General features: G+C 35.1%; 1 protein-coding gene across 3 annotated transcripts; it reads right to left on the bottom strand.

Moving 5' to 3' along the window:
- Positions 1 to 532: 532 nt before the first annotated feature.
- Positions 533 to 11499, bottom strand: stx19 (syntaxin 19). Of its 3 annotated transcripts, XM_077728185.1 has the most exons (6): positions 11282 to 11499; positions 10076 to 10329; positions 9092 to 9328; positions 8533 to 8745; positions 7041 to 7305; positions 533 to 1188 (listed from the first exon to the last, which is right to left on the bottom strand). In XM_077728185.1, the coding sequence occupies exons 2-5, from the start codon at positions 10298 to 10300 to the stop codon at positions 7069 to 7071; spliced, it is 912 nt and encodes a 303-aa protein (XP_077584311.1). In that variant the 5' UTR covers positions 10301 to 10329; positions 11282 to 11499; the 3' UTR covers positions 533 to 1188; positions 7041 to 7068. The 3 variants fall into 3 exon arrangements, with proteins under 3 accessions (XP_077584311.1, XP_077584310.1, XP_077584312.1); XM_077728184.1 differs by lacking the exon at positions 533 to 1188 and having other exon boundaries at positions 6561 to 7305; XM_077728186.1 differs by lacking the exons at positions 533 to 1188; positions 11282 to 11499 and having other exon boundaries at positions 6561 to 7305; positions 10076 to 10446.
- Between the last annotated feature and the right edge of the window lie 523 nt (positions 11500 to 12022).

The following is a 12022-nucleotide window of genomic DNA, read 5'->3' on the forward strand; positions in this document are numbered from 1 at the left end:
AAAAAAAAGAAAATTTATATTGAGTGATAAAAAGTAATCATCGACTGAGTCCCATAGGATGACACAGTTGCTCCTCTGTATCAGCACATATTTCAGTAACTCTGCATGCCATACTGTCATTTGTGAGGGGGATGGATTTCAGCACCTGTGTAGGATCATTCTATCACGTTGACCCCCCTTAGATGGTACAGTGGCCTAAACCTTTCTCCATTTGTGAACAGCTGTCAGCAGAGATGTCATTCGAAAGCTTGTATTACTTTTTGTAATTCTTCTTTATTATCAAATAGCTGGTGTGATAAGACGATTAGTGTTTGGTGTGCTTAAATACAAATTTAAATACAATAAAACAGACACAAGAGACATAGCGTACCTTAGTGCATACACAAAATATTGTATTTTCTAGAGTACAAAACATACTTTTTTACATTCAGGAGCAACTTATGTATGTTTTTGTAAAGTGTTCCCTATTTTACAATTTTTTTATGAATCATGTTGTTGTTGATTCCTGGTGAATTAAAAAAAAAAATCCTGAAACATACAACCTATACTCCAGTACGGTTTATATGCTTTTCTCTTTTCATTATGCATTTTTTGGCTAATGTTTCTTATACTCAGGTGCAACCTATAATCCAAAGATATGGTATATCCTAATCTGAAAGGGTATATATAAAAAATATGCTTTTAAAAATCATTCAGTCATTTAAAATGCAGAACCATGCCACAGATTCCACATGAGACTACCGTAAAATTTGTTTCAAGCGTTTTTCGCACAACTCATTCTGTTTATTGGCTTGTCAATAGCTAATTAGGAGATGGAAATTCATATATTTCACATGCAAAAGCCCATGTTGATTTAAAATCTCAAAAAAAATGCAAGATATCAGAAGTGATAGATGTCTCCCCTCACTGTGGGATTGCTGACAAGATAGATTATATCCCATCTCTTAGTTCCTGATGTCCACTGTGAAGAAAAGTAACACTCTCTCCAAAAGCCCTTAAAACCATCATCTAAAGAATGTTGCTATATTGGAAAAACATCTGTTCTATAGTCGAAATGTCTTGAGAGTTTGTGAATGCTGTGGCAGCTGCGTTATTTTGATATCATGACTTGATGTCTGTATTTTCTTCCACAGGATTCCTCCGGATGGATTTCATCCAGCATACGTGCAACCAGGACAGTCACAGCAACTTTAGTGAGGAAGAAGTAAGTGAGTGAAATAAGCATGAGGAAGAGCAATGAGATACATGAATGGGGCTGTGACTGCGCACTTGTGAAGAAATTACACCATATAGGAATGCAAAATTGGTTAAAAATGAAACAGTTGCCTAGACAGATTGTCTGTATAGAATCTAAGAAATACTGCAGAAAATAATAGATACATTTAAAGCTAATGGAATTTCAAATATCTCTTGTAATCTCTTAAATATCATATATTTCAACTAACTAATCTGCTGAGTAGATATGAACTAATTAGCTAGCTGCCAGTGTAGTGTGTGTGTGTGTGTGTGTGTGTGTGTGTGTGTGTGTGTGTGTGTGTGTGTGTGTGTGTTTTGTCACATGCAGCAAATATTAATCCGCCCAATGTATAGAGATTGCACTGTATTGTAGGATTATTTCACAGGAATCACATTTAGCATTTTCATAAGACTCCCAAATTAAATGATTTATTTCTTCTCAATGTTTGCCATTATCCATAAATGCACTTTTCACTGAATGCATTAATTAAAATGATAGCTTTCAGTCAAGTCAATCAAGTGGAATCCCTCTAATTTTCAATAACCTATATTTAGTTGAATATTATGACAAAAAACATTAAAAAAGCACAGTCTCTTCTTTGAAGGATGTGGGATTAATACCAATTTGGTTGACTCAAAAAAATGCACCAACACATTTTAATTTATTGATAATAAAATATGAGCAATTTCTCACAGTAATCGTATTGATGTTGTTGTTTGTTTTAGACATAGATTGCCAATATTCCAATCGTTATTAGCTTCATACCTCTATTTGTCCAACCCAATCCACTGTCCGTTTGGATATGGGGCAAAGGGAGCAGTGGTAGTATGAGACAAACAAAAATCTGGCCAGGAGTCAGGAGCCTTATGAAGACCCTGAGGTGGTTCCCGACTGGAGCCGAGCCAGTGTAATCCATTACGCTGTGACACTTGGTTGGGGTTGACTCAATTCCCATGCTGTAGGTCATATTTCATTAGGAACACACTTCACAACACAAAGATTATGGATTAATTGTTATTTAAATAGTTCTTTGCAGACTTTTGCTAACATGGTCATTTCTTGTCAGATTTTATATTGGATTGCCATTTATTTTAGTAAATGTGCTGTCTCCTTTTCTTATCACTGTCAATTCATGGCTATTTTTTTAATGTATGACCCTTATGCCTAGTTATTACTGGTTGTGGTAGAGAAAAGGGAGAGTCAAAATTAATTATTTTTGAATATATACATTGGTCTATTTCATTCTTGGAAGGGAATACAAAGTTTAGCATAGAAAAGTCATCTAATCGAGTGAAAATCTCAAACCCATTGACCGTAGAGGGGGTGTCAAGCTCATTTTTGTTGAGGGCCATCTCGCACTTGGTTTTTCCTTTGGAGAGTCTTTTTGTCAGGCCATATTAACTAGACCTTTGACAATTATTTTACTAGTTGACAATAAATCGATTATCTCCTTAGTTCAGGGTTATTTTGTCAGGCAGTGAATTGTTTTCTCAATTTCAGAATTATTCAAATACTCTTTTGACATTCTGAATAGCACTTTTTCAGTTTTAATTGGTTTCAATAGAGGAGCAATAAACATTCTTTATTATCAATTCATTTAAACATGGCAAAGTAAATATAAAGTATGTATTTATTCATTTAAATATTTTTGTCATGTATGTACTTTATGTAGTTTCAAATGAAAACAACAAAGTGGGAAAAGGGTAAAAAAAATCTCTATTTTACAAACAGCAAATATTTCTATTTTACATTTGTAATTTAGATTTCGTGTGGTTAAAAACACTAGGTTGCAATTTTTTTTCTTTTGTGTATATGACTTACTTTTGCGAGCCTTAGAAATTAATGCTGTAGCTTGGACCTGGAACCCGGGCATCAGTTTGACACAAGTGCCAGAGAGTATCACGGTTTTGTAACGTCTTTCATACCATCTTACCGAGCCAGGCAATTTGATACGCACATTCATCCAGACAATACAATACATCATAATGTTAACAGCACAATTACATTTGACTTGTAGACTACACATAACTTTCCACTTTTGATTATGATAGCAGGAATTGTGCTGAATGCACTTACCGTATCTACTCTGGACCGACCGCACACAGTTTCCCCTCTCAGTTATCCAATTGAGTAAATAAAATTATAAAACTTTGGGAGCCATCTAATCAATTTCTGTGGCATTTGTCGACAGAGCAAAGTAGAACATGGAGTCAAGATCATATTTCGTGTTACAGTGACTGGACTAAGCTGAGACAACATCATCTTATTTGCTCTTAATAGCTTGTGAGTCATTTTTCAAGGTCAAAATAATGACTTACTAAAACAAAGAAATGATAATACATTTCCCCATTCATATTTTTCAGTACTTTTTTGTTGTTTTTTTTGGACAGGAAAGACATCAATATTAAATATATGTACCCACACCTGTAAAGTACACACTAAATGTCTGATTGCATTGCAGAGGAAATTATTCAATTAGAATCTCGCAATTTTTTTTCCAATGGCATAAAGTCTTTACAGACAATTTTGTACCCTCAATCACTTCACCTTTGCCACAATGTGTGTCACAGACTGTTGCCTTAATTTCTGAAAAGGCTCATTATAATTATTGGATATTAGCCCCCTCTACTGGACAAATATTTCCTCTGAGGAGGGACTGTATAACTGATATCATGGTGAAGTCTCAATTTTTTGGAGGATAGGTTAATCAAATAAACGTTTTGAGTACAGTCTTTTGGGTATTGAATAAAATGTTGTTGGAGAAATTACATTTCCAGAATTCTAATCTAAAACTGTAATTTATTCATATCCAATGCTCACAATAATTCATGACAGAAACATTTAAGGGAGAATGCAAGCACTGTAAATTTTGAGGTGTGTGTGTGTGTGTGTGTGTGTGTGTGTGTGTGTGTGTGTGTGTGTGTGTGTGTGTGTGTGCTTGGTTGGAATATGCTATGTATAAATATGTATTCGCAATTTTTCAACCTTGTGTGATGGATACTGTTTTAGCAATTCTGACAATTTTTGACATTATATAATTATAAATAAGACAATACATAACCTGCCAGATATTCATATAACAACTCTTTACTATACTGGGTGGTGGTGATAATTAAATTTGAAAGCAACTTTAATATAGACCTTAAGTATTTAACTAATTTCAACACAAATGGAAAGTTAAAATGGGTTGAACGTTTATCACCTTTAACGTGACCAAATAACTAGAGCAAATTAGCAAATTATTTCCATTTGTGCAAATTTCCCATGTATTGTTGTGGGTATAACTGTATAAAATTGCACGTTTATTTTTTTTGTACACCAGATCCCTCACAATTTTCCTATTTTAAGCATAAATACCCAATTGTTGAGAACTTATTTTTATCTGTATGACTGATAGCGTTTAATTGTGACATTTGTATTGTTTTATACTGTTTTAGAATAATTTATAATGATATTGTCATGCCAACTAATTTGCACAATATGTGTGGTGACTATATTTACAGTGACAATAAACCATTATATTCTATTTTATATATAAAATAACATAGTACCATATAACTAAAGTGGTTATTCCCAATGTCCTCACTGGGGTAAGTATAGAAATTTAATATTTAGTATTTAAACACGAGCCAAGGGAGACATTCAACTGGCAATCGTGTAAGTGAACACTGGATGGCATTGTTGCTGCTCTAAATTGTGTTTTTGACAGCGTGTGTGTGTTTTGTGTGTGTGTGTGTGAGGTTATTCCGTACACTATTGTAGGCAGCGTAATTGTATATTGTCATCTCCTTCTCATATTAAGGCATACATACTTAGGAGATTCATTTTTTTTTTTGGTCTTTCAAAATGTCACTCTAATCAGTACAAGGCTCAGAAAAAAATACACAGTTTTATAATGGTGGTGAAATGCAAGTAAACATCTCATGGAAATCCCACCTAGATCCTTTAATAGACCAAGGGGATGGTTGTAAATAACAGGGACCCCCCCAAAAAATGTATTGATAGGTAGTGTTTATTAGACGTGATGTCTATGACCAATGCCAGGTAGAAATGTCAAAGTGACTTAAATGTCAATCCTGCCAGTCTGTCTTATTATGTGTTGTCAAAGTTCAAATTGAAACATGTTTGTTTTTCAAAAAGCCATCCATTTTTTTTAAGGTGCGCATTCTTAGTCCACGTTAACTGCTGTATTTGCACATAAGGTCTTGTGGCAGTCCGAGGCAAATTGTCTGGGGTAATGGCAGACAAACCTGTTTTTCCCGTTTCATATTGCCACACCCAATTTATCTGTTGCCTATGAAACACCAGAGTAAGGGTATTACTCATTTTTTATGTGTATACCATGACATGGAAGTATCTATTCATTGTTAAAAGTAATTTTACAATGGAAATATATATGTACCATCAATATTTTTAAAGATAATTCAGTATGTACAAAATCGACTCACCCTCAAATTTAAAAGTGTAAATATTTTTGGAATTAATTTAGAGAAGCACTCTTGTTTTACCTGTTTTAAAAATTTAATTGAATGTTCTTTTTTTAGTTTTCGGTATCGTGCCATAAATACTCTCGGAGAGGAGCCATACATCTGATTATGGTATGTTGGTCAATATCGTATGAATTTCGACACATCCTTTGTCTTATTTCATAAGCAATAATTCGCATTGACTCACGGTATTTTTTTTTTTAAATAAAGTGCACCGAATTATGAGATGCGCTATCAATGAACATGTTCATTATCATACATAAAGTGCACCAGATTCCGAATTGCTCTTGTCGTTTGTTGTTAACGTTTTCACATTGTAATGCTTGTTCTAGAGCCTATTCCAGCTGATGTCGGGAGAAAGGAAAACTACACCCTGGACTGGCGGCCAGTCAGCCAAAGGGCTCACAGAGAGACAGTCGACCATTCACACTCACAATCATACCGCCACCAGCGGGAACTGAGCCCACACCTGCCTGCACCAAAGTCAGGCAAGTGAACCCCTACACCATGAGGTGGCTATTTTATTTTTACTTATTTCCATATTAGCTTAATGTGTGTCTTAAGCTGTTTACTGGTGCAGTATGCTCCAAGAAAATAGGTTTGAGATCATTGAGCACAACCAGACTTCATACAAACACTTGATTATCATCACTGTTATCATGTTTATTTTAAAAACACTGTTAATTTTGTGGGGAAAAAAAATCAAGGATTTTAAAAAAAGTCCAGGTTCTACCCAAAACCATCATAAATTATTAATAGAAATTGTTCAATAATTTTTTTAAATGACATTTAAATATTTATATTAGTGAAAAATTACTCTACTGGACAAAAAAATGACCAATATATGACATAAAAGATAGTTATTTTAATTTTTGCTGGGGTAAATATCTACTTGTTATTTAGCAAAGTGCTTTTTCTCGTAGAAAATAAAAGGAGTGCATGGGTCAGAAGAAAAACACGGTGAATGGAATTTATGACGAAGCATTGACAGTTGCAGAGGTAGAAAGAAGTCTTGTTTGTGACATCTCTCGAATGACAGTGAAGGTCTCTGAAATAACCAGTCACGTTGGTGAAGAGCACTCACTGAACTGTCTCTTCCAATAGCAGTCACTTCACACTCTCTTCAAAGAAGTAAGTACGTCAAATATCAATTCCTGGCTTCCCCCTTAATTGTTTTCTATGCTCTGCTGAATCTGTCTATGCCATTGCCGTGTTCAACAATAAGAACTGTGGTACCAGTAACCTTCACTTTAATGGCACTCGATTCCAATGTTGTTAAGTTCCAACAGGTAAGGGAGGCACTTTAATATACATACCTGCAGCTGGATTCCAATTCGTCCATTTTTAAAAGCAGCATTTCCATGGAGGGCAACAGCAGCAGCAGAGCTGACGAAGAGGGTTCTTTTTTTTGTATCTGGCGGCTAACTTGAACTTCTCATTAGAGGCTGCCACATAATCTTGGGTCCGTTCCACATTGGTCTGGATGTGCTCCATCTGGGTCCCTTGTTCTTCTACCAACATAAAAATTTCCATGAAGAGATCCTTCAACTCCATCATGTTGTTTTCAAGGCTTAACAATTCCTGCAGGGTAATAGCATGAAATAAATAATCAAGTCATGGGACGGCGGAATAATTGAAACTCTAACAATAATTTAAAAAATATCGTTGATGTCAAATATTCAATGTTCTCGAACAATAAAAATGAAGTGCCACATAATTACAAGGTACATTATTCCTTTGGATTTTTTTTACTTCACCAAGCATTAATTCATTTACCACCAAAAACAATCTTTAACATCAAATCTATTTTAACTGGGAGTCAAGATTGCGTTTTATATTAGTTTTATTAAGTAGCACAAATAAATACAAATAGGTATTAATTTTTTGTGTGTGAACACAAGATTAAACCTTAAATTCTAAATGTTCTGCATTTTCCTAATAATCAAAAATTCAAAAGAAGTAAATGCCGTCTTTTTGCTTAATCCTCTTTCATCCAGCACCTAACAAATAACTAAATTCGGAAAACTAATACAACAACAAAATCAAATAAAAACATAAAGTAAAACTAATAATTATTTTTTTTAGTACTAGTTAAAACTTACAAAATTGGAGGAGGAGAGACCAGACCTTAACCTAAGCAGTCAAATTTAAATCAATGCCATATTTATGATCTCTGTGACCTTTGATCCCTTTTCATCATATCATCTACCGTGAACATTTGAGTTAAATAGGCTAATCCGTTATTAAGTTATTGTGCATTCCATTTCAGACCCCATGAACTTTGACCTGATTACACCAAAATGACCACCTCCCCTTGTTTTGTGTTATATTCTACATATCCTCGGTAATAATCCTTCGATCCGTTCTTCATTTATCTTGAATACAAACATAAAGACAAACCACTTTTCCTCAGTTAAATATATAGTCAAGGGTTTAAAAAATGTTTTTGCCACATTTTACTACTTTTATTATTTGAATCATCCACCTGATAAATTATCAAATTCATGGGAAAGTAATAATAAAACTACAAAAAACTAAAGTGAAAGTAAAAAACTTAGAAAAAAATACTCATAAACACGAGGAACTGCATTATAATAAAAAAAACTATTAATATACTATAATAATTTGATGTGTCTTAGTTTCAGTGTTGTAATTGATAATATTCCAAAGTTACCATATGGTACTGTCAGCATATTTAGTTAGTCTATCACTGTTTATTTCAACCAGAGAGTATAGTTTACATTATGTAGTCATACAAAAGTAAATGGATGAGTAAAAAAAAAAAAAAGAAAAGGTAATTACTCTCACCTTGTGCCTCAGTTCAATCTCTGACAGTTGGGACCGAGTGATTTTGGCATCATTTAGCAGGTTTTCATTGAAGACTTCCCATTTTCCAGTAGCAACCATCTCATTTACTTCCTCTTCCGTAATATCTTTTCCTGAGACTTCTAGCTGCCGTATAATGAAGTCCTTGCAGCGCTCCTGCTTGGTCAACAGCCCTTCATTATACTGCCGCATTACCTGCATAAATGTAGCAGAATAACAAGAAAAAAAAGAGGATTTGATTTGTGGCAGAAGGAAATTAATAAGAAGACATTTGGGATGTATTTAAATCTCCTTTGGAGACCCAGCCAAAAAAAAAAAGAAAGTAATAATATGACTATAGTGTAAATAATATGATTAAACTTTAGTTGTGTGACTTTTTATCATTTGACTTATGCTGCACTCTTTACAAAATTGTATGTGAAGTAGCATTTGTGTGAGTGTATGTGCTAAAACACGGCCCAGTTATTATTAAATCATTTTTACTTTGTGTGCGAACAGAAAATAGCTTCAAAGCAAACAAAAGCAAGTTTAATTTCCAAACCTGCTGGAATTTGAGGTAAACTGCTGCATGCTGGCAGCGTTGTATTCTTGTTGAAACAGCAGTAGAACCGTGCTGCTCTTCTGTTTTTTGTACTTGTTTGGAAAGCTTGTCCAGACGTCGGTGGAGGCTCTCAGCTTGGAGCTTGATGTCTTTTGTTATGCTGCTCTCTTTTTTCATTATACTGAAGCGCCGCATAGATGCAACCAACATCTTTTGTTGTTGGCTAAATTTAAGGACCTATTTGAGATCAGAGACAAACAACTTTGCGACATATTGTGTGATGATGATCAATGATTTTTAACTAGTGTCATGCCAAAACCAGAACATTTTAAATATATTAAAGATTTCTGTAAATTGTTCATTAGGTGGAATATAGTATTTCTCTGACTATATGTCGAACCTGAGTAGAATTTGCACTAGCCAAGCAATGCATAATTATGAGGAAAGAAATATACCTATATATATGACACACTGGAGTCTCCTTTTAGGAGGGCAATTTTTTTTACATTTTTTATCTGAAACAAAAAAAAAAACATACGCCAAAGTAACAATAGTAAATTTTAGAACACCAGGTTTAATAGGCGTTTGTGAAAATGATAGTTTTTCAGATAACTGTAGCATAAAAAAAATAACACGCTTCCGGTAGTCAGACAGAAAAAAAAGATCATATATTCATAAGTGACGCGAGTATAAGTCGCAGGCAATGCCAAAATATGACAAAACGATATAGTCTAGAAAATACAGGAATTATATCTACTGCCATTCATACATAAAATAAGTAATGTGTTTAATAAAAAAGGCCTACATTTACAATGATTAAATTACATCTAGTATTAAGAAAATACATTTGTCTTTTTACTGTTAATTTTATTTGTAGGGGTGTTGTGCTATTCTGTCCACTATTTGATGACAAATAAAAAAATGTTGATTTGCCCCTAAATGGATTGGACTCAAAAATACCCCAGGGCTCTAAACTTTACTAACCTCGATTTCCAGCGCAACGATATCATTTCGCATTTGGTGAACTTCCGACAGGAAATTGTCAATGAGTGGCTCCTCCTCAAAAAGAACAGCCTCGGGTATTATGACTCCGAGAACCGTGGACTTGTCAGTGTCATCTTCCTCTTCAGACACAGGGGTAGAACTTATACTTCCAGAATCAGGAAACTCCTGGGTTCTCTCCACTAACTCTTTCAAGCGGTCTCTCATTGTGGCAAAAGGCTGGCCACGGATTGTTCCTTGAGGGAGCAGAATTAGCTTCTGTCACTTTGGAATGTGATACTTTCTTCTTTAACTCTTTAACTGCAGTGCCATTGACCATGATGAACGTCCAATTGTGTGTCTCTTTTCATCCGTATGCTGTGAATTTGAATTATTGATTTACTAGTAGATATCCTATCTAATTGAACTGGAAGGATTGGCAGAGAATGAACATATAATTTGCTATCAGCCCTCTCTGTCCAGATACCTTGGCAGTCAATGAGTTAAGCATTTTCTCTGTGTTATTTGTCATTAAAAAAAATTAAATATTGTGTGTTGAGAGAACTAACTGGACAATCAATCTACATCCATTTTTTGTCGTTTTTCCAATATGGGTGTTGTCCAGCTTGGAGAAATGAATTGGCTCTATGGACATTGCATTGTGTTGTTTAACAAGGTCGACAATGTTATAAAAACACTTCAGTGTTCTCACTCTTAAGAGCCTAAGCCCACATCTTGAAAGTAGGAATATTTGTTCAAACCTGAGGTAAACACTAGAGGCACTCCTGTTTCCAACAAAGATCTAGTGTTAGATTTGTAAAATCCCTCTGAAAGGTCAAGTGCATTGCATTCGAGCATGTAATTAAGCATGGCAGATTGTAATTCTGACTTGGAAAGACAAGGGAGACAAGTGTCGGTTTCTGATTTTGATTTTTGTATGAGTTTCGACCACCAAATAATGTCAACTTTCACATTGTCAGATTGTCTATTCTTTGTAAAAGCCCAAAGTATAAGGCCATAAAGTTGTTAAAATGTGCATCGGTCTAACATATTCTAGAATTGAGAGATTGGAATTTGCCCAAAAGGCCGGGATGAGGCCATGTAAACAAATGGTTGTAACAAAGAGAACCATATAAACTGTTAGAAGCCTTTCAGAATTTAAGAATATATGGTAATTTCTAGGTTTTATAAATAGCTGGTTGCATTTACCTTAGATACTCAGTATTCCCTTTCAACTCATTATTGATTGTCCTATCAGATGTTGGAGAATATAATCCATAGATAACAAGGTAGGATGAAGTCATCTTTCATCCGTCATATTTGATCCCTTGATAGCAGCCACCAGCTGCTGGGTAACGCTCATAGGAAAAGTTACACTCACAAACTGTGGAAGTTTTAAGGAAGTCATTTGGAGTCTTTCTCAAGCACCTCCCTTCCTTTTGAGGAATGTCTGGATAGAGCCACTAGGAAAGGGGCAAACTGCAGGCTTATTTGCCTATCTAAAGAAACAACAGATGACGTGATCACCGTTGAGAAAAGGGAGGGAAAACATAGAGAGGAGGAGGAACTTGTAATCCTTCCTCTAATTTCTGGTCAGGTAAATAGAGCACAGCAAATACAAGTATTGTGTACTTTGCAGGAGACAAACAATAGGACTGTCAAGCAGGGCGTTAGGTTTCTGATGCACAAAGTTGATTTCTATGTGGGATATCTGAGTTCACAGGATAAGCCCTGTGGGTCTGGGGTATTGTACTCCTTAGGCTCCAGTAAGTCCACTGAGTACTTTTGACAGATTTCAACTGACAAGCTCCCCAAAACCTCTGTGCCGTTTCGGCGCGGGAAGCGACACACTCGGCTGAGCCGCTCCAAGTAGGGTGTCATGAGTTTGTGGATGAGACGAGTTTGGGGAGGTCACCAGTTCTGTCTGGGTCACGTTAAACTTTACAATAT

This window comes from Stigmatopora nigra, chromosome 11 (genome assembly GCF_051989575.1).
Source record: "Stigmatopora nigra isolate UIUO_SnigA chromosome 11, RoL_Snig_1.1, whole genome shotgun sequence".
NCBI lineage: Eukaryota > Metazoa > Chordata > Actinopteri > Syngnathiformes > Syngnathidae > Stigmatopora > Stigmatopora nigra.

Coding starts and splice junctions, on each gene's coding strand:
- stx19 (XM_077728185.1), bottom strand. CDS start 10,300: ATGAGAGACCGCTTGAAAGAGTTAGTGGAGAGAACCCAGGAGTTTCCT. Junction 9,329..10,075: donor TCGTTGCGCTGGAAATCGAG/GTTAGTAAAGTT, acceptor GATCTCAAATAG/GTCCTTAAATTTAGCCAACA. Junction 8,746..9,091: donor TTTACCTCAAATTCCAGCAG/GTTTGGAAATTA, acceptor ACATTTATGCAG/GTAATGCGGCAGTATAATGA.